This window comes from Anser cygnoides, chromosome 6 (genome assembly GCF_040182565.1).
Source record: "Anser cygnoides isolate HZ-2024a breed goose chromosome 6, Taihu_goose_T2T_genome, whole genome shotgun sequence".
Taxonomy (NCBI): Eukaryota; Metazoa; Chordata; class Aves; order Anseriformes; family Anatidae; genus Anser; species Anser cygnoides.
In genome coordinates this window covers 21,608,103-21,635,894 of record NC_089878.1, presented here as the reverse complement: position 1 = coordinate 21,635,894, position 27,792 = coordinate 21,608,103, and the positions used below count along the sequence as shown (strand labels likewise).

The window sequence follows — 27,792 nt, the reverse complement described above, 5'->3', positions numbered from 1 at the left end:
CTGACGAGCTCGAGGGGGCGGGCGCCCCCCTTCCCCCAACCGCTTCGGCTCCTTGCGAGCGGCCCTCGCCGCCTTCCCGCTTCGAGCCGAGTCGTGCCCGGGGTCCCCACACAGCCCTCGCCCCAACCGGCCCGGGGCGCCGCTGCTCCCGCCGCACCGCCCCCGGGGTCGCCCCCTCCCGCCCTTCTTCTCTCCCCTCCCTCCGTTCCCTCGCACTGACGCAGTCCGTGCCGCACCAGCTCTAACATGGCGGCCAGGCGCTGAGCAGCGCGGGGCGACGCGGGCCGCGAGCGGGGTGAGTGCCGGCGCCAAGGCCGCCATGTGGCTGGGGCGAGGGCCGCGGCCCCAGGCCTCGGCGTTGGGCGGCGGGGGCTCGGGGGACGGAGGTCGCAGCGCCGAGGGGCCTCGTCACGGGGAGGGGGGGAGCCTCGGCCCCTCCCCGGCCCACCGGGGGGACCGTGCGGTGCCGGGCGCGGGGCAGCCGCGGCGGCTGGCGTGTGAGGGGCCCCGGCGCTTCCCTGGAGGGGGCCCGGGGGAGCGCGGCCGCCGGGGGGAGGCTGCGAGCGGGCCCGGGGGCGGACCGGGGAGGGGGGGGATCGGCGGGCAGGGCCCGGCGGTGGGGCCGCGAGGCCGGGCCCAGCTCCTCCGCAGGCCGACGTGCGGCCGGGCACGGCGCGGGGCCGCCTCCCCGCTGCGAGCGCCCTGCCCGGCCGCCGGGCTGCTGCGGGGCCTGCTCGGGAGTTTGAATGAACGCCGTGCCTCCTCCCCCTGCAGCCCCAGCGAGCGGCGGTCTGCGTGCCACATGTTCTCCTCCCCTCTGCAGGCCTCTCCTCGGCGAGCCGAGCCCCGAGCAGCTACCATGGCCGGCTGGAGGGTCCCCTGCCTCTCCGTTAGGGATTTCTGAAGGCGCTTGACGGGTTTTTATCAGTAACGAATTTCAGGCTCGTTTTGTGTAGGGCCACGACCAAGCTGTACGTGTTGTATATGTCTGGTTATCCTTTGAGTCGTTAGCAGGCTTTGGAGGAGGGAGGCTTAGGAGAAAAGAGAAATGCTTTATCAAAACTCGCTGGAATTCCTGTTACATTGCCTTACAATCTATTCACAGTAGGTGTCTTGCATAATGGTGATTTAAAAAAGTATTTTTTGTTGGTAGTTACTTAGTGCTTGATGATTTAAGTGCATCGTATTTTACTATTTTACTAACTGTCTGGTACCTGTCTTAAGAGGAACGCGAGGCTAACGCATACTGAGTCAATTTGGTAAGAAGAATCTGATCTTCTGAGACAGAATATTCAGTTTTTCATGCTTTTGTTCTGTATTACCTACAGAAGAAGTTGCTTTTGGGTAGGAGTTTTTTTTTCTTTATGTCTTTTGCCCCATTTTGTTTCACCATTCCTACTCATTAATGCATTGGGATCCTGTATGACAAGTTTTTAGATGCTACCATGGTAAAATCGTGATTAAAATATGACAGCTAGACATGATTTATGAAGCATTAGTTTATCTCAGTTTGAAGAGCGTGTAATCTTGATTTACCAGTTTTTTATTACTTTTAAAGATTTGAAAAAAACAGCTTTACCATATGAAGTAAATCTGAAGGGGGACATATAAAGAATAGCAAACTTGATAATACTTTGAGAGTGTCCTTTGACACTATATTTTTTACTAAGGCTTTCCATTTTTCCAGTCTTCTTCTGTGAAACAAAAGTTGTTTTGAAGTTAGCTAGTCAGTCATCAAGAGGTTACAAAAATAGTATTTTTTTTCCACTTAGGATTTCAGAAAATCTGTGGACTATGAGGTTATTTGGAGTGAAGAATACATAGTGCAGTGGAGGATATTGTAGTGCAGCATGGTGTCTCCAATACAAGTTCGCTCCTCTGTGCCACGTCCATTTCCATTCAATAACCCTCTTCCATTTGGAAGCAATCAGTGAGTGCCAGGGAGCAAATCTGGCCATCATTTAATGGAGTGAGGATTTGGTCAGAGGCTGGGAAGGGAAGTAGAGCTAAAGTGGTTGAGAAAGGAGGAGAAAAAGAGATCACAGGACAAGATTGGTTGTGGTTGGCAAATATGGGTGGGCATTAAAAACTGTGTCCTGCTGTTATACAGTCTTGCCTAATTCTGATCTTCAGTAAGTGAAGAGGAGATTCCACTTCTGAATTTTGTTTTAGTGGTTCGAACAAGTAAATGACTTGGAAATTACACTATGTCCTTTAAACACTTTTATGTTCTGCAAAAGGTTGCTTTTTCTTAGTATTTTCCTTGTTTTAAAATACTGCTTTATTAGTTAATGGCTGCTGTTGGACTTAATGCTGCTTCAGTTTCCAGTTGTGAGTAGTAGAATTGAAACAGACGTTCTTTGCTGCTTCTGGGAGAGCAGTGAGCTCCAACAAAGGCATTGTGCGCAGACCTGAGAAAACACGTGTTTTTTCACAACTCCAACAGCAAAAAAAACAACCAGACACCTTTTTGCATAAATCAGGTGATAAAAAATCATGACTTACTCAGTAACAAAGTTTTTTTTCTTGCTATTTACAAGAGTGAGTAGATATTGTAACATCTTCTTCACTTTAGGTTTCTCTATACTAGGAAAATAAAACAAAGGCCATTACCTAGTGAGAACTTGTTTACCTGTTTAAATAGTTTTAAGAGAATGGTACCACCTTCTCAGGTGAATGTTAGTTCTCCCAGCTGAGATGCTATAACTAAGCAGGCATTCCTTGTATGCTTCAGTACAAGACAACTAAGCTAATGTTAATTGCAAAAATTCATACTAAAAGGGACGTAAATCTAACTACAGTACAATAGCGTGGGAGTATGTACTGCATATTTAGTCAGGACCTATCTGATGCTGTTGCTTTCTTACATCTCTCTTAAGAGGTTAAAAGGCTCTTTCCTCATGTCCTTGGAAGACAATGGCTGGTCTTGTCAGGTACCTCTTGATTTTTGGGGGGGGAGGAAATATTATATAAATAGTCCAAAAAAGACTTAAAAAGTTATTGGAGAAAGAGGAATTCCAGAGGTCTGTGTAGAATGCTATTTTTTTTCTTTTGAAGCATTTTTGAGTTCGCATGATTGCTAAGACAGCATCTGAAACCTAAAATGTGTTGAAGTGTTCTACTTTTTTCCAAAATCTGCTGACAAGGAAAAACAAATCTTGTGCTGCTGGTTAGTAAAATGAAAGTGAATTAATTTTCTTATTGTCATTGGTGCTGTTCAGAGTTTTTTGATTGTGAAACACAGAGGAAGAGTCACCGCCGTTTGGGAAAATGTTGAGGAAGTGATTGAGATTAAGGATTGAGCTGGTTGGATTTTTGTTCACGCTTTTGGTATCATCCTAACATACCTAGAAGCTCTGACACAGGAATGGCACTAATAAGATTTCATATCCCTCATTTAGCAATCATAAATTCATTTGCAATTTAATCCACAGTAAAACAAACATACAAACAACATTCATAGGCTCTGGCTGCACTGCCATTTTAAGCTGATGCCAGAGTCCTTTTCTTTGAAAGAGGCAGAGGGAAGGGTACTTTTCATGTGATGTGACCACCTACCTGTATGAGAGCTCACGACATTGATGTACAAGCCCTGCATTCTGGTAGCAGCCCACACTTACACTGGCTTCAATTGACTGCGGAACAACAGCCTTAGTGAACGTGGTGTATGCTTAGTGTTCACTCTGTGTGTTTGCTTTCTCTAGATTTCAAGTTTTGCTTTAAAATATTTCTGAAGATTTTGGATGGTTTTCTTTGTAATATAAACCAATACAGGTTTGTCTTCTTGCATTTGTAGGTGGCCTGAAACAAAATGTTAGGAATGCGAACTCATGCATTTTAGTGTTTACTTCATTTGGATGTCAGATGAAGACCACTGCAAAAGATAACTATACATTGATGCGAGGAAACAAACACAAAGTTAAGGAGAGATTGAAAGTAGGGAGAGTAGTCTTGGACAGGTGGAATGAATTGAAGGAGGAGGACACAGTAATATTTTTCCTCCAAATCTGTTCTGCCCTGTGCAGGGTCTGACACAGCCAGTCCCATAAACTGTTCAGCATAGTTAAAAATGAAGGGTTTATTTTCCTCATAAAACCAGGAAGTACTCTTGTATTGCTGCTTGCCGTCAGCTTTTGTGAGATGCATGACACGCTGATAATTCACTTGATGCGCATCTGTGCATGCACATGTCAGTCTAACCCATTTTGACTAACCCATTTCAGTCAAAAGGAGCTAGGTTATATTAAGCAGCATTATTGCTAGATCCTTGCTAGCACAAGTAATTTTGACTGAAAAAAAATCTGCAGGATGTGTTTTTTAGCATATCAACTAATATGGGTGACAGTCTCTGGCAGAGGAATGCTTGAGAACAGTGTGTGACAGTTCTCCTTTCCATTGGCAAAGCTCATTTTGAAAGGTAACAGCTGTCTGCAGCCTGACTGTGAGTTGGCCAACTTTATCCTACAAATATTTGAACAAAATAATTATGCTAATGCAGGTGTGAAGAGCGTGAACCCTGACAGATGCAGCTGGTGATGCACTGGCTATAGATACAGCTGTTCCAGCAAAACTAAATTTTTGGTGTATTTTTTTTATTTCTGGAAGTGGAATTACAATTCAGCTTACAGTGCATTTTGTGTTTATGGACAAACAGATGGGTTTACGTATACTGAAGTTGGTTGGTCTTGGTTTTGGTTTTTTTTGGACATTGCTTCTACTTACTCTTTTATTAAGAGGCTCCTCCAGGAGGAGGTGGTTGAAAATGCTGAATGGCTTGAACATTTCACAGTAGTACTTGGGTTGTTATTTTGTCCTTTCTTACAGAATTTTGGAAGGAAGAAGTGAGGTGACTTTTCAAGCTTGCCCTTCTGCATAGCTTATTTGCGTATATAGATATAGTGGGTGCCTTTTGGTTGAGTATATCATGTTCCCTTCAGATTCTATCAAGTCTCATGAGAGTATCTACATTTTAATTGAAAATAAACTTAAGGAGAAAAATACATAAGTCACATAAGCCCTGTTGTTACTAGATGTGTAGTAGCATTGAGCTTTACTTGTAATTTTCTCCATTTTTTTTTATTATTCTCAAATCGCTTTTCTTTATTCTTTAACATGCATCCCCATGTACTTGCTTTTAATGCAGGCAAGTTTTAAGTAATCAGCGTGTGCAGGATTGTGTTTGGTATGAAATAATACATGGATAAAATAATAGTTTATGGATCATTTGTGAGTCAGTAGTTCCCCTGTAACACTTTAGGAGAAGGGCTGTCTGAAGTGCTGCCTGTACTTAAGTATGTTGGTGAGCAAACGCTCACTTGGCTTGTAGGTAGCTAGGGTAAATGTCACTGATATCTTAGCCTGGTTTATGAAGTGTGATAAAGTTTATCCAGTGTGTTTTTCTGTCATCTCTCTCCCGTGTGTACCTCTAGCTTCCTCCCTACCTTAGCCTTTCCAATAAGTTTTGATTGTTTTCCAAATGGTTTTAAAAATGAGAGAGCCTTGTGTAATTTAGAGAAGTCAATAGCTGCATACAAAAAAGCTGTCTATTAGTGTTCTCCCCAAGAGAAGCATTTGCAACATCTCCTCAGGAGGAGGTGTATTTACTTGGCCTAATGTTTGTACTGACCAGTTAACATAACTGCCATTTTTAACCAAGAGCAGCCAGTGTTTATTTTGGGGGAATGCTGTTGGAGCATTTGGGGAAAGTGCGGGGCCCGCTGGAGATCATGGGAGAAGCCGTGTTAGTAGGTGGAACCAGCCTGGTGACGATGTGGGCAATAGGGATCTGGAACATACCGAACTTCACTTGTCCTGCTGTTCATCAGAGGATGTAGAGAAACAGCAAACTGAGCAGAAGTTGGTGAGAGTGGGGATTCAGGTAGAATTCTCTGGTCTGTCCTTCCCTCTTCCATCCTTTCCTTTACAGAACCTAATTAAAAATTGACTGAGGTAAAATACATGTCAACGTACCATAAAGCATATATTTTACAGTTTAGCTTTAGTCATTACCAATGGTATCAACCAAAATTATATTGCATATTAAAGTAGCTTGCATTTATTTTGGCTAAAATACTGTATATAAATGTACATGCATGCTCCCTCATTTGTCAAGCAAATTACCTGTAAAGCAAGGCTGAATCCCTTCTTGCTCAAGCGCTGAAGACATAAATGCTTAAAGTTTGGGTACGGTTGTCAATCAGTTGTCGCACAGTTGGTCCTTAGATGTCTGAGATCAGTTAAAACTAGCAGTTTTACCATCAATCAACAAATAGGATAGCATTTGTTCTGAGAGGCGTTCTAGAAGAATCCCCCTCAGCCCGTTCTGCTGTTGCCACTGTGTGAGTCGGTGGCTGGCCTGGCTGGTGCCTGTCCGAAGGGAAGGCAGTTTGTCTCCTCCCACCTCTCTTATCTCTGTTCCCTTCCCTGTGTTGTTGCCTCCCTCCTGCTTCCCAAGAGTTCATGCAGTGGTGTGATGGTCAGTGATCTGCTGACCCGACAGCCTCCAACTTCTCAGTGATGTGCGCTTTTTTTTTCTATTTCTCTGGCTGCTGCAGAACTTGCTGTTTCTCCTTTGTCAATACAATAGTTCAGAGAGAGGAGCAAGCAGGATGAGGCAGGGTTGCTGCTGCTTTGGTTGAATCTCTGGCTTCTGTGAACTAATGTATTTGTTACAAAGCCAAGCAGGTATGTGCATGGTTGCACAGTCTGGCCATGGTATCATTCACACGAATGATAAATTGTTGAGTTGTGTTTCATTTAAATCTGTCCTGCATTGCTCTTGTGATTTTTCACTGTGTAATCTTGGTAAAATGTTAGGAGTGATGCTGAGCACAAGGAGAGGGAAAATGGGGCTAACATGGTTCCAGTAGTTTTTGATTTCTTGTAGCCTCTTGATGTACGTAAGCTTGGAGTGACAGATGGCAACAAATGAATTTTTGAGGCTGTTCCGTGGCACAGCTACAAAGCTCTAGAAGAGATGTGTGGAGTATGTCAGTTAGATTTGAGTAGTGTTTTCTGGCAATAAAAAAATAATTTCATGTAGCAGTAATTGTGGAACAGCTACATCGTTGTTGTTGTTGTTAATAATGTAGGATGGTTTGGGTGCTAGTTAGAGCAGCTCCTAACACTGCAGTGACAGGAATCCCAGAAATATGTCTAAGAAAATGTACATTTAATCCCCAACGTGACAACAGGTTAGTGATTTGTCAAGTTCTAATCATCAAACGTTGTCTTCGACTCTGACCAGTCTCTATTTGTGGCAAAAATTTCGTTTTTTTTCTGAAAGTGCGCCTACCAGACTGCCGAAATTATTAGGAGGACCTCAATGAAAAGCCTTTAATGCTACATCACTTACTTCTTTACATTCACACTGTAGCGTACAAAACCAGGAGCAGCCTGTCACCTCCATGGTCAGGAGGTCTGGCACCTTGCCTCAGGTTGGTGCTTCCTGCTGAGGCGTTTGTCCTCTGGAGGATGGGTGGTAAGCAGGCTGCAGATGTTACTGGCCACAGCTGCATGTTCCCCAGCCACATCTTATGAACACCTGTGGTTTGATGTGGAAGAAAACTTAGTGTTTAAGTAGCAAAGGGTGTGAATATTTATTATACAGAATCTTGTTGTTGGGCATGCATCTAGTGGTCTCAATGTGTCTGTCAGCTTTTCAGAGCTGTCTAGTTGTCTCACCTTGCATCCAGTCAGGCTTCTGAACGTGCCCAGTGGATTATTCCTGTGAGAGTTTATTTGTATGTGGAAGAGTTGGCTGTTGGTGTGGCTGCTCCAGTTTGCAGCCCTGCTTAGGGTATGGTGTCATGGCCGCTGGGTCTGGCCCGCAGCAGTGCTGCTCGTGGCCAGCCCTGAGTGCAGCGCCCTGTGTGGCTCTGCCTTCATCCCCCCCACTGCTGCGGGTTGCTGGCTGCTGTGGGTGTCGGAGGGGCAGCAGGCTGTCTTGGGATTTCTTGTGAACCTGCCCGCAGTGAGAGCGGGTGGACACTGGTGTCAGTGAGGACAGGAGTGAAGGGAAAGTAGGAGACCATCAGCAAGACTGTTCATTTGACACGCTCACAGAACGACGGTGGTTGAGGAAGTTCGGCATCCTGTGCTGTCTGCTTTTCTGTACTCCGAAACATTACGAGCAGTATGTACTTTCTTGAGCAGCTGTAGTTCATGGTCCAGGTGTATTAATAGAAACTGAGTTGAAACGACCAGGTTGTGGACTGCAGCAGCTAATGAATTCTTGAGGAGAACGGGCCCAACCTGAGGCTTGCACCCCTGGGCCGGAGGGGTGAGCAGCCGCCTCAGCTGCTGACACCGAACCTGACATACTGCAAAAATTAGTCTGGTTAAACATTTGAAAAGCAGTTGCAAAAAGTTGTTTGTGTGTGCTTTCTGGTCTCAAAGCTGGCTTTTTTTCTTTTCCTCTGATACTTATTTTACCTTGAAGATCCGAGAATCCTAGGAGTTAAAAATTTAAGTGATTACCTATGCCATCTGGAAAGCAAGAAGACTTAAAGCATTTTTATCCCCCATACAATACAGTATCTTTCCTTCTTGTATTTTCTCATCTGAAGTATGTTACTGAAATTTAAATACAATACTGTTGCAACAAATACAAAAGAAATCACTCATTTGGGTCCACAAAACATGAAAATAGCCTAAAATACGTAGCATTTTCTTAATCTTTTTAACTACCGGTTTGCTAGCTATTTCTAAGGTTTTCTTTATTTATCTTCTCTGCAGTTTTTATTGTCTTCATAAAATCTTTGACATTGACTTATGCAGTTTCACTATGAGAAAAGATAAACTCAATTTTATTTTTATTATTTACAGTATTTAAATTTTTGAAGCCATGGGAGTGAAGGTCCAGAGACCTCGTTGCTTTTTTGACATAGCCATCAACAATGTACCTGGTAAGAAAATGAAAATAATCAATTCAATAAGATATTGTTCTTAAATGTTTTATAGGAATACCATAAATGCCAGTCAACTTCATAACAAATATGGCTTTTTTTCTAGCTGGAAGAGTGGTCTTTGAACTGTTTTCAGATGTGTGTCCAAAGACATGTGAGAATTTTCGCTGCCTTTGCACAGGTTTGTAGATTTTAAAATTTACTTATAGCTTCTGATGTAATAACCATGTTAGGTTGTTTGACATCTATGTTACTTTTTCCTGACATTTTCTTACGTATAAACTAAGTGTGAGTACTGGGTTCTTGGTATCTCTAGAGATTTAGCAAATTGCTTACACACATCTGATGCAGAATCCAAGTGGTTGTAGTTTTTTGGCTTAGGATGTTGCAGAGGGCATATACTAATCAACTTCAAATGATGATTTAATAAGCTGACCTTCTTTTACTAGCATGGTGGTTACAGCTCATGTTGTATATCATCTTCAAAGGCAGCCAATAAGTCAAGCATGCAGGCTTGCTTTTCAGTCTTATGATACCTGGAGGTATTTGAAAGGTGTTGCTGGTATTCATTAGTATTTTTGCTTTTGCTGTAACTCTTTTGTTGATGGAGAGTGGTGATTTCCACTCCTAGTGAAATTTAGGTTATTTATGAACAAAGTACTTAGAAGATTCTCTCCCAGAAGCATTTCCAACTAGAGTTATTTCCCAGTGCAATACCTGTTTTTGTTGAAAACGCTGACAGCAAAGCCTACACATTATCACCAAAATGATTCTGTGAATACATAAATCTGTGTTCTGTGTCTTCAACATTTACTGCTTCCTTTCCTTTCAGCTCTGTTGTCTTTCAGGTCAAGCTTGGTAGCTGTTAATACCGAATCAGTCAAGAGTACTAATACGATCTGAATCAGGTGTGGGTGCATAATTGCATTCACATTATGTTAGCTAGAACACTTAGTGCAGCATTCATGCTGACTGCAGTGAGTGTAGGCATTATCTGATTTTTTAAGTGTACTGGCTCAGAATCAGATTATCAAAATTTGCTAACAAATTTGAATCCTAGAATGATTCTTTTTAATGAATGTGAGCATGATTTCTCGTGACCATGGCATTCTTGATGTGCTATCAGAAGTTAGATTTACCACAGAAGGGTGTTACTCCCCACTACTGCTTTAACTTTTTGATTTGAAGTCTTTGAACAGCATTTCAGGTCAGAAGCAAGTACTAAGAAGAATATACTGCTTATGTTCAAAATCTTATTCAGAGAGAGGCTGAGCAACTTTTCTGCTTTACCATATTTAAGAATTGATCATATTTATTATATTTAAGAAAGTATATTGACAAAGCATTTATGATATTGATCATAAGCAACTTAATTCAAAATTGTGGGGTTTGACATTTGTCTTTTTTTTCTAGTGGTTTTGAAGAGGGTACACTGTCTTTTTAAAACAGTAGTCAGCACTTCTGCTTTTCACTGGCAATACCTTTGTTAGGCATATGCCAAGCCAGTGGAATATATAGCTGCACGTGTCTAAGTTCCTATTGGAAGTGTTTTTTCTAGTTAGATCTATATGGAAGCACCAGTCTGTTACAGGTAAATTCAGGGCAACTGCCCTTGACAAAAACTGCCAGTTTCATGGCTCAGAAGGAGCTTGTCTAACAGTTTGCCAACATGGAAAGGAAGAATTCTTTTCCTTCCAGTATAGTCCTACTCCATGCTGTTACCTTGAGGTTGGTTCTGCCATTCACGGGACCATGCCATGAGCCGTTCATCTTGCTAACTCAGCAGAGACGTAGGTAGGGGTGAAAGTGGGTAGTGTTTTAGCTGAGGCAGAGTGCCTGGTTATGAGTCTGAAGAGCACCAGAGCTGATGCAAAGGAGGAGGATGGCACAAGACTCTTTCAAAACTATTTCTCATTCCCCTCTACTCTTTTTCCTCGTGATGTTGTGTTTTTATTTTTTTATTGTTGTTGTTTATTTTTTATTTTTGATTATCAACTTTTATGCTGCTTCTAGTCCTGCAGTGTTGTAATTGAAGATCTGAGTTTCTCACCTGCTTTTGGGCAAATGTGGTTAAGTTAAATCTAAACTGACTGTTTCATTTCAGTCGGTCCACATAGAAGAGGCCTAGAATGAATGATTCAATAAAAGCAATTTGAGTTATGTGAATAGGTCTAATGTCCTCTCAGCAGTAATAGTAATATATTGCCCCCCTTAGATGTTGAAGACTCTCCAGGTAAGTGGCATTCTCCATTATCTGTCTGAGCTCGTAATTTAGCTCTCTGTGAATTAATTGTAGCTGTGCTGACAAAAAAAAAAAAAAAAGGTGATTATGTTGTTCTATATTAGTGTCAGTAAGGAGTTCTTTTTGATATGACTGTAGAGATAGAAGGTAGTTTCTGTGCTTTCTTAAATGTGAGCTTCTTACTGGCGTTACAAGTATGTGCTTGCCTCACAAGCTAATTTTTCAGAGTTTGGTAGATGATTTTGATTAAATGCTTATGTAACGCTTTGAACCTGTAGAATCTCCACAGTAAAAAGAATCACTTTGTTTCTTCTTCCTCTTCTTTAGGTGAAAAGGGTACAGGAAAATCCACCCAAAAGCCATTGCATTACAAAAGTTGTCTGTTTCACAGGGTAGTGAAAGATTTTATGATCCAAGGAGGTGACTTCAGTGAAGGTATGAAGTGAATCTTTGAAGAAAAATGCAATGCTTATGCAATGGAATGTTGCAGGAGTCCTGTGTAAGATCATTCACTCTAATTATGCAATTTAATTTTGCTTATGCTGAAAAAGGGTAAAAAGCTTTACATGGAAACTTGTGTAATAAACTTACATAAATTTATACATGCTTTCTGCTCTGTAACCTCGCTACTAGAGTACTAAGTACTTATGGGAAGTTGTGAATGTGAGGGTAAAATATATCTGCTGCTGGGAAATAAAGAAAAAAGGGACCGTGTAGCAGAACACATGGGAAAACTTCCTTGTTTGCCAAGTTTGCTTCTGCTTAATGGGGCTGTGAAGATGTCTTGATCTTTTTTGCATATCTTGAAGAATAATGTTAGTGACTTGGATGCAGTTAAATCAGTATTTTGTGTTACAAAGCATTGCTCACATAATGAGACTTTTTAATCACTACTTTTAAGTTCTAACTCGTTTCTTCTTTCAAGGAAATGGCAGAGGAGGAGAATCCATTTATGGTGGCTTTTTCGAAGGTAAGAGTTTTATCAGGCTGCTCTATTTTGGTGTTACTGTAAACAATTACCTGTACATCCTGTAGTTTTTAGTTGGTAAACCTGAACTCCATTGTTTTGTTCTTTTTTTAAGGTGTTGTCTGGTCCTAAAGGCCTTTGACTTTACAGTTTAGGTAATATTTACTTTTAAGATAAGCTATTTAATTACTGAAAAATTAAAACCAAACACTTTCATATTTGTCAGCTTTACAGTTTTATAACTGTTTCTAAGCATGGCATTCTAATTCTGAACCTACCTTTTGGCTTCAGCAGCAAGCTAAAAGTTGGGGAATACCTTTTCTAATCAAAACGAGAAAGTCATAATGGAGTAGGGTTTTCTTGCAAATATTTATTTATAAGGAAGTATAAAGCTCTGCTTTCCTGAACCCAAGAGGAGTTGAGTATAAAGAGACCATCAGCTTTCTCACTGTGCTGGTTCTACTTTGGTCAGTGTTGCATAAGAAGTACTTATCTCTCCAGTGTGCTTCTCAGCCTGTGTTTGTCCAGAATGTACTGGGGCATCTCTGTGTTTCTTGGAGCAGTTTCACGTTACACCTAAACCCATGTGATGGCTAGCTGCCCTTGGCAAGGGTGGTTATACTTCTTCCCCTGCCCTGACATTTTTAACATTGGTTCTTGTCTGAGCTTGCAGCAACCTATCAAAAGAATTTTTCACTATTTTACTAGGGTCAGTTTGCAACTGCCAAAGGGGAGGTAATACATTGCACTGGCTGTTACTCAGATCACACCGTAAACTGATTCAGTTTGCTAAAATGCCTAAAGACTGTTAAGGAAAAAAGTTTTAGTAAATGTATCCAAGTCAGTAGTTCGGCAAGCGTCATTACCAGCAAAAATGAGTAGCTGAGGGAACGTATGGTTGGGTGAGGTGGGAGAAGCAGCAAAACCTCTGCCTACCTTCTGGCAGTTGCAAGGTGTTTTTTCAGCTCAGCGACAGCATGAAACAATCCACAGGAATTTTGCCTTGTGTGGCACCCCTAACCAACTAACTTACTGTAGGATTAGGTAGGATTCTCAGTCCTGTGCAGCACAGAAACTGGACAGGTGACCACAGAGAGTAAGCTGGGCTGTCCTTAGCACTGCCATTCACAGTGTAATGTGAAACCATAGCCTCACGGATTGTGTACTTTTTAAATTTGTTAATGCTTGCTCCTGCTATTTATATCTGAAGAATATTAATCAAACTTCCTTTGAACAGTTTGGCTCCCCCTACAGCCTTGATGCTGTTTTGTGGAAGGAGGAAGATAGGATGGTCTCTTATAGGTGTCTTAAATGAAGAATGGTGATTACTTTTCACAATTTCATTGAGATTTAACCTGAACTGTCAAAATTATTTACTTACCAGAAGTGAGATTCACTCACGTTAAATTTATTTTCTTAGTGGCAGGTTTGGTAAGTTCATTTGTGTAGGTGACAGACACAGATAAGTGTTTTGGAATTGTCATCAAAATGGGTATCCATGTATATCAAAAAGGAACGAAACAAAAAAATCTTGGAGGTGACAGAGTTTATTAATAGTTAGTGCACAGCTGAAAACTTTTTTTTTTGCTTTAAAGAGGTAGTGATTGGCATGTGCAGAATAAAAAAGAGCGACAGCTGAAAATAATGACGTCTCTGTTAATCCTGGTAGGAAAAAAATCTCTTGAATAAGATCCCTTTTTTTTTTTTCCCTCAGGCTATAAGCCATTAATTTATTCTTAAATTGCATTATTTAGAATGAAAGGAATAATGTATTTGAAAAAATACCTATTTTTAATCTAATTCTAATGCAACTTTTTATAGAAGTGTCTAGTAGATTTACTTAATATGGGTGAGTTTACTTAGAGCATTTATCTAAGCATATGTGGTGTATTTAAAGTAATTGAAAACACTTTTTTTTTTAGATGAAAGCTTTGCTGTAAAACACAACAAAGAATTTCTCCTTTCTATGGCCAACCGAGGGAAAGATACAAATGGTTCACAGTTCTTTATGTAAGTATTGTATTGTTCTGAAATATGCATGTGGTTTGCTGTTTGTAAGCTGTAAAGATAATCCTTTTAAATACTGTAGACTAGCTCCTGTGCAAACTCAATGTTTTTTCACAGAGTTCATGGAAATAGCCGTTTTCCTAATGAGCTGTTTAGGGAAACTGTTGTTATCACTTTTGTATTTAGTGCTTATTGTCTCTGCAAAAGAGTTTTTGGTAGTTCTCAGTATCTGTATTCTAACTCAGGCAGTAATGTAAACCTGTTTGCTCCCCGTAGAGCTTTATCACTTTCTTACAATATGTGTTGTCTGGAAGGAAGCAAAACAGCTCTAGAGGTTCTCTGGCTCAAAGCAGTACAGAAATTTTCTGTCAAAAGTTAACTTCCCAATGCAGTTTCACTTACAGCTATGTCTAAAGCTTTAAATGTTAGAAGGTAACTGCAGTAGACCTTTCTTTAATTTATTTGTAGAAAACATTCTTGAAATCATGAGTCTTAATTAACATGGTAAGTTGTACTTGTCACCATTAGACCTTTATTTTGGGATTTCTGGAAAATCACTACTGTATTTATCTCAGCTTTTGATTTCTGCCATGGTTGACATCTGTACACAATAGTAATCTTACTGTAGGGGAAGGCGGCTGCAAACTGCCTAATTGTCTAAAGGTATAAAGAGAAAGTTCTGATGTCAAGTATTCTGTATATTCAGATATTTTTTTCTTCCTTCGATTGCTCTTTATTTTCTAATAAGGTTATTTGCAGTTCTGCTTCTTTGACCAGTTTCCTTAATTTTTTTAATCTGTTCCTAGTTCCTATAACTTCAATACATAAAATTCTTACATTCTCTGAGAGGATGCTGTCTAAAAATTTCTGTACTTTTTCTAGGTCAGTAAAATGTGGTAAAAGATTTAATAGGTAACTTGTGTAAAACAGGAAATGTAACTGTACACAAACTTACAATAATTATATATCGATTGTAGTCAGTTTTATTAATTCACTTAAAATAACTTTTATCTTCATATGTATGCATGCTTCAAATGTTGACTGCCTTCCACTAACATTGACTTCTGCTTTTCTTTTGAAATAAAATCATCTGGAAACAACAGAACAACTAAACCTACACCTCACTTAGATGGGTAAGTATCTCATATTTTCTAATGGTTATTGTTTGGGAACTACTTTAAAAATAAGTATTAAGAATTCTTATTTTTGCTTAAATTCTTCAGACATCATGTTGTTTTTGGACAAGTCATCTCAGGTCAGGAAGTTGTGAGAGAAATAGAAAACCAGAAAACAGATGCATCTAGTAAACCATATGCAGAAGTGCGCATACTGAGCTGTGGAGAGCTAATTCCAAAATCCAAAGGTAAAGTTTAACTGTACATCTACATATATGTGAACCATGAGGTAATTTTGCTAATTTGCTCAAGCTGGCAAGCACTTGTTCTAAAGAAAGTGCTATGTTAAGTACATTGATGGCAGTCTGACTTCATTCAATAACTGCTGCTTTTTTGAACTTACTTAAAGTTTCAGGTAAATCTTAGGGACAAGCATTTAGAGTAGTCTGAAATTTCCCTTTTGGAGAAATCCTTTTTGAAGTTGCTATAAAGTACATTCATAAACAGGAATGTGACAGAATTTGCCTTGGCTTCTGGGAAGGGTGCCCTTGCTCTGCCATTCCAGAGCTGTATGTGGTCTTGGAGATTGGATCCTGCTTCTCTTAGCAGAGTAAGGGTCAATCAAAGATGCTGCTGTCCTACAGAAAATCTCAGTGGAGGAGACCCATGATGCATGTTTGGTAGGAACTCTGATAGAGATTGTTATGCTTTTTCATTCTTAGTGCCTTCTGGTGGCAAGTACTGTGAAGGGTTGAACCAAGGAGTTTGAGGCACAAGTCAATGATAACTGTTTCTTTGGCCTAAGGAAAATGCAGGCATTCAAACTTGAGCTTTTTGTTTGTTTGGTTGGTTGGTTTTTTTCCTTATTGCAGTTATCTGTTTACCTGTTATGGTGCCTAGGAGAATGACCTTGAAGTCTGAAGTAATCTTTTCAGTCCCTCACAATTCCAAGTAAAGTTATGTTATGGCTCATGACTTCTCAAAAGCTGTACAACTTCTTAGATTAACTCACAAGTCATCCTGCATGTTAGGACATAATTTTATCTCTGGACAAAATACACTAGTGCTGTTAGCATTAGAAAATGAAGGGGTTGGTACATCAGAATATATAATACGTGTATAGTACGGAGGAAGTACGGAAGCTAGTGGGGGAGATGCCTACCCTGTGTGTTTTCCTTCATTTGCCATGCTCTATTTTAAGCCACTTGAGAAGACTTGAAATAGAATGACTAAATGAAAGCTTTAGTTTGAATTGCATAGTTGGAGGACTTAAAGCTGTTAGGTCGGGTCTTAATGTACTCATCAAAGGAGTGAGGGAAAAAATAAATTTTTTTTCTTTAACTTTTCCTCAAAGAGAAGAGACTTCTGGGGATATCTGACTGTCTGGTCTTACTTGTTTGTCTGTGTAGTTCTACCTCTTTGCCTCAGTACTGCTAGGATCCTGGAAATGGTGCTTACTGTAGCTGGTCTGGTGTGCCAGGGAAAGAGGTTGCTGCCAGGGCGTTGGGGAAGGCCACTCAACTGGCCGTAAGGCACAGTACTAAATACTAGGAGTGTCTGGAAAACAATAAGGGTTACCCACCAGGGGTGGGCAGGCAGACAGCAGAACTGAGTGCAGGGAGGAATATTGGCCCTAGTGGGCACTAATGCAGAGCCAACCTGATGAAGGTGCTGCATTGTAGATTGTGGTGGAGATCCTGGTGAGCAGAGAATCCTGCTTTTGAAAGAGAAGGGTTTTCTGTAGGATCTGCAGAGGGAAATTCACTGCTACGATGAGAGGCGATGGCATGGCTGGGATTGTTTGTTACATGTGTAACACGGAACCACTGAGCTGTGTTGGCCTGAGGTAGTGGAGATGCAAGGAAGACTTTGTCATCACATCAGCAGAAGGAAATTGGCCAAGCTGCTGTCCAAAGCTGAGAAGTGGAGAAGGAGAGGCCCTTCGACCTGCCAGTATAAGGAGGAGTCCAGGGAATCCAGATGGAAGGAGCAATTTCGGGGAGCTGAGCAGCATCATGGAAAATGATCTACAGAGGACCATCTAACAGTGAAACTATTTGTAGCACTTTAAAACAGTAGAAGGCAAAAGGGAACTGATAATGTGAAATGTGAGGCAGTTAACGGAGTAGACTGCTTCTGGGAATTTGTTGTTTAAGACAAAGGGATAAGGAGGTTGCCAGGGACGGCAGTAGAATGTCGGTGAATTTTTGTGGGAGAGTATATAATGATAGCAAGGGAGGCTTAAACTAAAATCTTTATTGTATAGGTTTGTCTGGTAGGCAGCACAAATTGGGCAAGTCTTTATGGATTTAAATGGAGCTAATAATTCTTGGGCTTGACTGGGAAGCCAAGATGGCACTACCAGAAGGAATCACAGTAGAAGTTAAGGGTGTAGTTTGAATGTTTCCCTGTTGGGTTAAACTTGAATGGGGATTGGATTTTAGAGTATTGGCATGAGTATCCAGACAAAGTGCTTTATGAAGGGAGCAAATCTATGTTTGTAGAGAAGAACTTGATTTGTATAGGGATGAAAAGATGATCACCTGACTAAGTTAACTTACTGGATCATATGTAAATTGAATGATTCAAAGATCAAAGTTGAAGTACAATATTGCAGAGGCCTAGAACAGAATCTTTGCCTTGGGGTTAGAGAGGATGATAACGTAGAAAAGTGGGATGTTTGTCTTTTTCTTGTTTTTTCTCCTTTTTTTCCTTTAAAATGGAAAAGTGAGTTAATAAAAACGAATGAGAGAAGATAAATTTTAAAGCAAGAATCCCTGGCCAAGTGGTGTTATTTTTAGAAAATCTTAAAGCGTGTAGGAAATTTCTGGAAGCTGTTCTAAAACAAAAATCCACCACAGCTACAGAAACCCACTAATATTATGCCAGTGTTTAGAAAGGACATTATGAACTAGCTAAGCTACTATCATTCTCAAGAAAACTTATGGAACAAGTAACACTCTTGATTTTCTTTAAGATAAGTGGGAGTTTGATACAAAACTTCATCAATTGGTATCAAACAAACCTGGTTTTGTTTTTTTGGTCAGTACCTTTGATTAACCAAAGGCATATCTTAGACTCTTTTCAAGAATGTAAGATGCTGATTTTAAGATGACATTTCTGATTCAAAACCAACCAAACAAAAAGGAACCTCTGGCAAATAACTGAAGCAAGATGTGAAGATGTGAATAAATAAATAAATAAATAAGACCTGATATTCTGAACAGCAAGGTGATTAAACACTGGAAAAAATAATCAAGGGAAATACCTGTCTTAATGTCTCGAAGTAGAGATGTCCTCTTTTTGGACAGTATGCTGTAGTCCAGCACAAGTTATTGGACTTCATATAAGGTAACTGGATTGATGTCATTGCTGTGACTTGCGAGATGAGATCCTCTGTTCTGACTTACATGCCTGAACCTGACTGTTTCTGGCCAGGTCATTTATTCATTTCAAGTCCACGAGTGTGATACCATGGCTCTAACAAGAGTTGTTATGTTTCATAGCAAGCTGAGATGTGGAGAGTGCTTGCTCAGCTGTGCTGTGCAGTACAATCATGTAATTCACAAAATCTGGCAAATACTGTATGTCACAGTGAATGGAGTAGGAAGCAAGGCATCTATTTCAGATGTGACGATAAGCTGAAATCTAATCCTGAAGTTAATAAGCTGGAACAGTTGGACTGTAAATAGAAGTCTATTTCCTTCTCACTGACCTTCATGCTACAGGAGTGGTTTTGTTTATTTTCATCTTTAATTGGCCAGAACCACATTGGTTCAGTATTCAAAGTAGTATTTGCTGCTGGACAGAGCTAGTGAGTTGTCACTAGAAAGTATATCCAAAGGCTTTTGCCCAATATTCTGTCTTTGCTAAGTGAACAGTTTTTTTCTGTTGTTGCCCTCCACCCCCAACATGATTTCCCAAATACATAAATCTGATACTGAAGCTGCTTTCTATATTTCTATCAGTGGAGAATCACATCATTTGTTCTCATAATTGCACACTAACTCACTTCCACTTGTAGTTACTATTGACTCAGTTTAAGGTAATATAACATACCTAAACTTGTTGCAATGATGCAAATAAAAATGTGACAGGTGGCCTTTGGCACGCATGAAATGGATGCCGGAAGGCAAAAATACATGAAATAACTGCATTTATCGACTTCTTATTCAGACTTCTTGGAAGTTGAGCTTGGAGCCATCTTATTTTTGTCTGAAGACGTACAGGAAGCGATACAGTGCAGTATGGTGATATTAAATTTTTTTTTAATGGGCCAAAACCAAAAGTGTAGAGTAAATGATAAGCACATAAGTGTTTTGGGACATAAAAACTAGTTAATTTCTTTAGTACTTCTTGTGTTTGGGAGCTTATTTTTGTTTGTCACCTGTATGACAGCAGGCTCCTTTGATTGAAATACGTTTGGAAACAGTTCAGTTTTCTTCATAGAGATTTACTTGTTACACTCTGACCAAGTATATACGTTTAGACAACCTAAGGCTGATATAAAATGTTAACGGCAGGCTTTTTATTAAATATAGTGCTTTAATAAGGATGTTGAGCAGAAGTTTGAGAAAATAGACCAGGTATCTTTGTCTGGACCAACATGGGAATTTAACAGTGTAGTAAGGAACCCATCTGTTGGATGAAACTTTGCCAGAAGCTTTTTTTAGATGGTTTTTACATCTGATGGTAACTTCAGCTAATTTCAGTTGATAGGCTGTTCTAAATGGTTAGACAGCATACTAGCTTATACTGCACGCAGAAGTGACCAGAAGAGTAGTTTAACTTATGAAGTACAGGGGTTGTATTTCCATTGGCTCTCAGGCTTTTGTTAGTCTGCCTCAAATGATTATTGTGAATAAAAACACCATGAATAAAGTTGCTCCAGAAATCATACAGCTATGATATGCATGCCGTGCTTATCTGAAAAGGTAATGCAATTTAGTGCAATAAGAAAAAAGAGAATCTCTAAAAAAAAAAAAAAAAAAGTATGACCAAAAAAAGGGAGGCCAAGATGCCATACTTAGTTGTTCCTGCAGAGATTTTTCTGCACTGTGTATCTGGTCCACTGTGAATTAACCCTTGGCTAATTTGCTGTTACTCAGATCTTTCATCTCAGCCAAGTCTTTTGGAAGCAAGTTTTCTGCACCACTGTGAAGAGGAAATCTTTTGCCCCAGTATATATCACTGATATATAGAAACTTGACCAGCATTCTGAATGAGATACCTGACAGAATAGGGTATTGGGTTGCAACAGGAGAGGTGTTGACTTATGTAGGTGATCTAATACTACTACCTGTTATTTTGCTGAAAATTAAAAAAAAAAAAAAACCTAATGGCAGAAATGCATTACAACTCTTTTTTAAAAAATAGTTTCTTTAATTACTTGTTTTCATTATTTTTACAAAAAATTAATGTAATAGCTAATACTACTTATGTCATCTTGTTGGGCACAAGTGGAAACCAACAAAAGAAATGCTCGGCTAGACTAAACAGTTGAATTTCTCTATCTGTAACAGAAAAAAAATCTTGCCCTGTTGAGGGAGACACCTCTATGTTTTCTGTTACGTGGAATCTGAATAGTTTTCAGATGCAGACAGGCTGCATAGTCATAATGCTGTCTTTGGTGCCTGGTTGTTTGCCTTTTTACTTCCCTGCTTTGTGCAGAAAGTGATTTGGGGATGCGGGGTTGCCTTTAACTGCTTCTACGTTGGTGTAGATCAGATTAAAAAAAATTCTGTAAACTTTGAATTCTTTGGTTACGGTGAGTTACTATAACCTCTGTAAAATAGGCTAAAGCTTTCAGTTAAGATTTGCATGCAATGTTAAAATTCCTTTGTCTCTGACCTGCAGCCTATTCTAAGGCCTTAAAAGTTGTTCTAATATATGCATTGTTTTGTTTGGCAAGGAAACAGGCTGTTCAGACATCAATATTTATTTTGGTATAGTTTTCTTCTGTTTAATGTTGAAGGTTCTATTTCTTCCGTCCGCAGCTGTACTGTTAGTGTAGTTTAATAAGATGTCTTTGAAGTTTGCGATGGATACGTAAAATAAGACTTGATGCTAATTAGAAAACTCAGCTATGGTAGTCCATAAACAGCCAGCACATCCTCCTGGAATTTTGGCTAGAACTTCTGATTTTGTGGATTAAGAGCTTGATGGGAATTTCCTAACACATTGGAGAATGTTCATGCCATTTAATTAGTTCACCTGAAGTGTGTTGACTCAAAAGCCCCGACTTCATTTCGTGAAGTTCTTAAAGTACTTTTTTATGGTTATATATTTTTTCAAATTAGTAGGACTGACATCATAATACTTGCATCACTTTTAATTGTTAAGTAAGTCTCAGATCAGTTAGAGGGCATAAAATGTGTGTGTTCTTGTATTACTTCCTGCTGGACTGCTGTTAAGATTGCTAGTAAATTGCTGATTTGGAGCTCCAGTTGACAAACCTGGTGACTTACGTAATTAAGGAATAGCCTGCTCTTTAGCTGGGTTCCTTTTCAAACCAGATGGCTTAGTAAGCAACTTGTATCTTTCTGTGGAAAAATATATTGAGCTGGGGGATTAGGGTTGTTCTCTGAGCATCATTTCAGTTAGTAGTAAGGTTGGTTATCCGAGTCTTCCCTCTGTTGGGCTGACTTTAATGGGTAATCAGTTTAGTGTATGCTAAACTATTATGTATTTTCTGTTTCAAAACTTCCCTCATCTGTGGTTTGAGTAGCTTTTATATCGAGTCAGATTACACCTGAGGTCAAAGAAAATATTTTATAAACATTTAAAAAATTCTAAATAATTCTTCATACATAGGAGACGTTATATAAAATATCTGAAAACATACACAGCTATACAAATTCTTGACAGAACAAATTTAGTACTTTAGATCTTCTTTGTAGGCATAAAATGTTTGGAACTTTTTACATATTTCTAGACACGTGCTGTGTTTTACTTGGGAGAAAGTCTTTCTTTTTCCAAACACTTTGTTTGCAAGTATTGTGATGAAGTACTGTCAGACACAATTACAAGCAGCATGGGGAGTTACTAGATAAGCTGATTTTTCTGAGATTTCTTTATAACTGTTTGATATCTAAATGTATGTCTTTGTTTTTCTGACTTAAAGCCAAGAAAGAAGAAAAGAAAAGACACAAGTCGTCTTCCTCATCCAGTGACTCGGAAAGTTCGAGTGATTCAGAATCATCTTCGGATTCATCATCAGATTCTGAGAGTGCTTCAGAAGAGAAATCTAAAAAACGAAAAAAGAAACACAAGAAAAATTCTAAGAAACACAAGAAGGAAAAGAAGAAGAGAAAGAAAAGCAAGAAAAGGTCAGTATTGAGATCTTTGTGTATGCTGTGTGGTATAATTTTCTCCTGTAGCTACATAAAATTGTGTTCTGTAGCTAGTAAAGTAGACAAGCTTAGGGATTTTTTTCCTGATTTGATAGTAAAGGACAGTGTCCATGTGCAAACATGCTGCAGCTTGTAAAGGAATGAAAGAATGGACCAAGACTTTCACATACTGGATTTGAAAAGTTGCAGGAACGCTTTGTTTGAAATAGGTGGTGATAGCTTGTTTACCTAAATTCACTTCTGTACAACTCAATGTACAATTATATCCAGTGGGACTTAGGAGAATATAGTATACAAGAATAAAAGCAAAACTAAACAAAATACTACAGATGAACATACTTAATACCACTAGTTCTGTATAATATACTGAAAGTCTTGCTGTTTCACTGGAAGATGATAAAACTCAAAAAGTCTCTTGCTTCTGAAAGTGGTATTTCTAATCTAATAGTTTGTCTTTCAACGTGAGATAAAGCTGTGTCAGTGCAAGTCACGTTTTTCCAAGCTGGCAGTAAAATATAAGAAATACTCATTTAGTGCTGTCAGGCATTATTTCTGTGGGAGTAAGCCACTTTCACACAATTCTATTGTTTCTACCAATTACTTGGAGCTATAGTAGTTCTTAGTCAGTTATGTGCCAGTGTAAAATCTGAATATGACTTTGATATATACATCAAGAAAGCTATATCTAACTATTGAATAAATGTATGTTCAGTGTTGCATCATTGAAATAAGGAAAGAAAAATATTGATTAAAAATCTACTGTAGTTGCATGTTTTGGAGTAAAGATATGGGGGAGATGTTTCTGAAATGGATGTTGGTTCCGCAAGTTTTTTATTTTATCATTGTGTACTGAATTAAGAGAATTTCTGAATTATTTAAATAGATTGAAAGGGTTTTTTTCTCATCCAGATAACTCATCTCAAGTGTAAATATTTATTTTTATACAAAAAAAAAAGCTCATCCAGTGAAAGTGAAGATGAAAACCCTGAAGCACAGCCGTTATCTACTGTCCGTCCTGAAGAAATTCCTCCTGTACCTGAAAACCGGTTCCTGATGAGGAAAAGTCCTCCTAAAGCAGATGAGAAAGAAAAAGAGAGGAAAAGCAGAGAGAAGGAAAGAGAAAGGTAATATACCTGCTTGACAAGACGCTGACAGTCATATGGTCATATTGCTGTTTTAAGACTACTGAGTTCTATCCCTGTTAAATAGTTGGATGTTTCTGAGCACAGGTGGATGAATATATATATATATTTTTTTTTTTTGCAGTTGACAAGTCTTTTTGTTCCTAGAACAAAAGCTTAATGTTTGGAAATAGTTCTAGTGAGTGAAAAATGTAGAATGAATGATTCAAGAAAAAGTAAGTGAAATGGAGCGTAGTTCCATTTAGGATTCATTACATACAACTGTCCAATATGGATTTATAACCTGTTTTGTGTTTTTTTTTTTTTTTTTTTAAACAAAATACATGAAGTCATGAAATATTTTCTGGTCATCAAGTCTGAAGCATTCATAAGGAATGTTAGGGGGGGACAGGGAAGGGAACTACTTGATCAGTACCAGCTGGGGTTTAGTTTCGCGCTTGTTTAAGAGATTTAACCTAAAGGTAGTTAAGACAAGATTGCCTACTCCCTTTATAATAAAGACATTATTGAAGAAACCTTAAAAGGAAAAAGAAAGGTAAGAAGGAAATACAACAACTAATTTTTAGGTACAGTTTTCATTGGAAATTGAGAGGGATGGCTGCTTTTGGGAGCTACGTATTGATTATGAATATTTTGTCCGTTAGTTACTAACCCAAAGTGGAAGTTTCACATGGAAAGCTAGTGCTGTGTAACAATTACTAAATGTGCCCTTATGAAATTTTATGGGTTCTGTGAACATCGCTGAAGCCCATTTTATAAAACCTAAACTCGAGAGGGCACAAGTGCTGCAATTATTCCATGTAGGATTTTGTGATTGTCCGTTGTTGTTTCTGTCTGTACCAGAGAGGTTGAAATGCATTTAAATGATTATTAAACTTTACTGCCTGGGTTTCTTCTCTTACAGTACCAGGTTTAAACGGACCTTGCAAGTGAACCTCAGCTGTTCTCATGAAATGAACTGATAATGAAGGGTGGCTTTGTATTGTCACTGCCAGAACACAACAGTGCCTCTCAGAGCTGAGTGAGGATATTCACTTTTCACATCTGTGAATGAAACCTCGCATAGGCAATCAATGCATTGCAGCTTTTCTCCCATACATGTACAGATCTTCTGTACATAAAAAAAAAAAAGGTTCAAGAAGCTAGCCACTCCTGAAAAAGTGAAGTATCAGTTTAAGTTTATGGTGTGTAATTATTTTGTCCTGGCATGTGTGGTTATCAGGCTCCAAAATATAAAATAGTTCACAAAAATTTGAAGGAAAAGATGGACCTCTTCTGATATCAACAGATTTTTTTTTTGTTCTATTAATGCCATGTACAAAAGCAAAAGGCATGTGGTGTGGTTGTTACTGGGCCAATAATAAAGAATAACATTAAATGTCTGTTTTCTTTTGATTGTATTTCATTTCTGAAGAAGATATGAAGTTGTTCTTATCTTCTTTCATTCAGTGTTAGAAACAATATCACTTTATTTTTAGTAATCTATCGAATTCCCAGTCAACATACCAGAGAAGATTGTTGGTGACCAGATCTGGAAGGAAAATAAAAGGAAGAGGACCAAGGGTAAATGTTTGCAATCCCTTCCCCAAAAGAAACAGCGTGGCAGCATGCTCTTACTGAGCCTTTTCATTAGGATGGTCAATCTGGGAGGTGGGAGGGTGCACGTGTAATTTATGGTGCATCATAATTGATCTGGGGGCTAAAGCTAGAAGTAAGACAAGGAAAATTAGTTAACTGTTTGCATACTGAGTTTATTGGAAAGGAGGAGGACGCAAAACAACAAATGCTTTCATTGTGTTACTGTAGTAGTTTGTGAATCAGTGAATCATCTAGCTCAAAAAGTGTTCTAGTGAACACCAGAGCCTGTACAATGTCACTAGCAGGAATGTGGGGGAAAGCTGCCCTTATTTGCAAAGGTGAGCCTAAGGAAAAAAAAAGTGTAAAGTGTTGTTTTGGTGTTGCTTGTCAAAGCTAAGAATAATTTTCGTTGTCAAAAAAGTAACTTGTATTTGTACTAATTAAAAACGGACAGAAGACTTCTACTTCAGGATGTTGTACCCCAAAATTGCTGAGAAGTTACTTTAAAATAGTTATTTGATCAGACACTTTGTATTCCTGCTATAGCTGAATATCAAATACGTTTTTTGGTAAATTAGTAACTCGGAAGCGTGAACCTGATATATACATCTAAGTGTAATGTTAGGTGCTGTGGAGAATCACCCACTGGGGATAAAATACTGCTTTGAATTTCACATGCTGTTGATAGCTAACTTATACCCATTTTTTTCTTCTTTTCCTGTCAAGCGTTACCGGACGCCTTCCAGATCCAGGTCAAGAGATCGATTTCGACGCAGTGAAACTCCTCCACATTGGAGGCAAGAAATGCAAAGAGCTCAAAGAATGAGAGTGTCTAGCGGAGAAAGATGGATAAAAGGGGACAAGTAAGATTATTTCTTTTTGGAGTATGTGCATTTAAATTTTTGTATATATCAGAGTAATAGGCACTGTCTTAGATTTTTAGCTATAGTTACTTCAAAGAAAAAAGGACACTGACTTGGTTATTTCATTGTTTAACTGTCAGAATTGAATCATGCTTATTTGTGGTTACCATAAATATATGGTTTTTAATACAGATGGCCTGGTGTGACTTTTTCAGTCTCACTTCTGACTTTATTTTTCAGAGTGGAGGGGATTCACAATATTTTTAAAATGTGTTTTCTCTCTCTCTCCAAGGAGTGAAATAAATGAAATCAAGAAAGATAATCAAAAAAGCCCAGGAAGAGGAAGAGAGAGAAAAATATCAGACCACAGACAAGCTTCTGAAAGTCCAAGCAGAAGAGGGGAAAAAGAGAAGAAAAAAGATCACAAATCCAGCAGTAAAGACAGGGAGACAAGGAGGAATTCAGAAAAAGATGACAAGCATAACAAGAGCAAGACCAGGAAAAGAGGTAAATCTAGAAGCCATAGTAAAAGCAGAGAGAAATCAAGAAGTAAAGAAAGAGACTCCAAACACAGTAGACATGATGAAAAGAGAGTAAGATCAAGAAGCAAAGAGAGGGACCATGAGAAAGGTAGAGAAAAAGAAAAGCGCTATGATTCTAGAGGGAGAGAGAAAGAAAGAAGTAGGAGTAAAGAGAGAAGTAGAAGGGCAGGTTCAAGAAGTAACGACCATGACCACAGGAAGAGTAAAGACAGGGAGAAACATAAGTCAAGAAGCAGAGAGCGTGAGCATGGTAGAGGAAAACATAGTTCCAGCAGTAGAACAAGGGAACGAAGCAAAAGCAGAGATAGGGGTAGGAGAGCAAGATCAAGAAGCAGAGACAGAGATCGCAGTAGAAGTAAAGAATATTCAAGGAATAGGGACAGAGAAACAAGAAGAAGAAGATCAAGAAGCAGAGAAAGGAGAGGTACGCCAGATAGATACAGAGGAAGAGAAAATAGGAGGAGGAGAGACTCAAGAAGCTCAGAGAGAGAGGAAAGTCAAAGCAGAAACAGAGAGAGGTATTCAAACAGAGAAAGTAGAAGCTCATATAAGAGGAATGATTCTGAAAGCCAAAGGAAGAGGCGTTCAAAAAGCCGTGACAGTAGCAGTCCTGAATCCAGTAAAGATAAGAAGTCTAGTAGAGATCAAGACAGAAGTCCAGACTCAAAAAAGAGAGCAAGTAGCAAAGAGAGAGAATCAAAAAAATCATACTCACGCAGGAGTAATGAAAAGGAAAAGACCAGATCTTCAACAGAGAAAGAAATTAACCAAAAATCAGAGAGTCAGGAAAGAGATCATGCCCCTAGTAAGGATAAAAAGTCCGATCATGAAACAAGTCCTGGAACAGATGACGACAGGCATGGATGAGTTTGTGGACTTAATGTTTCCATTGTCTCAAAGTTTTAGAGACATTTTGGGGAACGCCTTTTTATAAGATGTGGACTCCAGTTTGGTCTTTTGATAATCTAAAACCTGGATCATTTGTACTGCTAAAGTTTTAATAAACTTGAAATGAAAAAACAAATTCTATGTGTAATACGGTGTGCTGTGTTTTAAATATTTCACTGTTTTATGTATC

General features: G+C 39.1%; 1 protein-coding gene across 3 annotated transcripts; it reads left to right on the top strand.

Annotated features, from left to right (window-relative positions):
* The first annotated feature begins 108 nt into the window (after positions 1–108).
* On the top strand, positions 109–27,738 carry PPIG (peptidylprolyl isomerase G). 3 transcript variants are annotated; one of them, XM_066999538.1, is made up of 13 exons: positions 109–295; positions 8,827–8,906; positions 9,013–9,087; positions 11,476–11,583; positions 12,074–12,118; positions 14,038–14,125; positions 15,226–15,255; positions 15,346–15,485; positions 22,361–22,565; positions 23,546–23,713; positions 25,210–25,294; positions 26,036–26,172; positions 26,465–27,738. In XM_066999538.1, the coding sequence occupies exons 2-13, from the start codon at positions 8,846–8,848 to the stop codon at positions 27,579–27,581; spliced, it is 2,259 nt and encodes a 752-aa protein (XP_066855639.1). In that variant the 5' UTR covers positions 109–295; positions 8,827–8,845; the 3' UTR covers positions 27,582–27,738. The 3 variants fall into 3 exon arrangements, with proteins under 3 accessions (XP_066855639.1, XP_013026929.2, XP_013026930.2); XM_013171475.3 differs by lacking the exon at positions 109–295 and adding an exon at positions 762–1,104; XM_013171476.3 differs by lacking the exon at positions 109–295 and adding an exon at positions 6,639–8,134.
* The last annotated feature ends 54 nt before the right edge of the window (positions 27,739–27,792 follow it).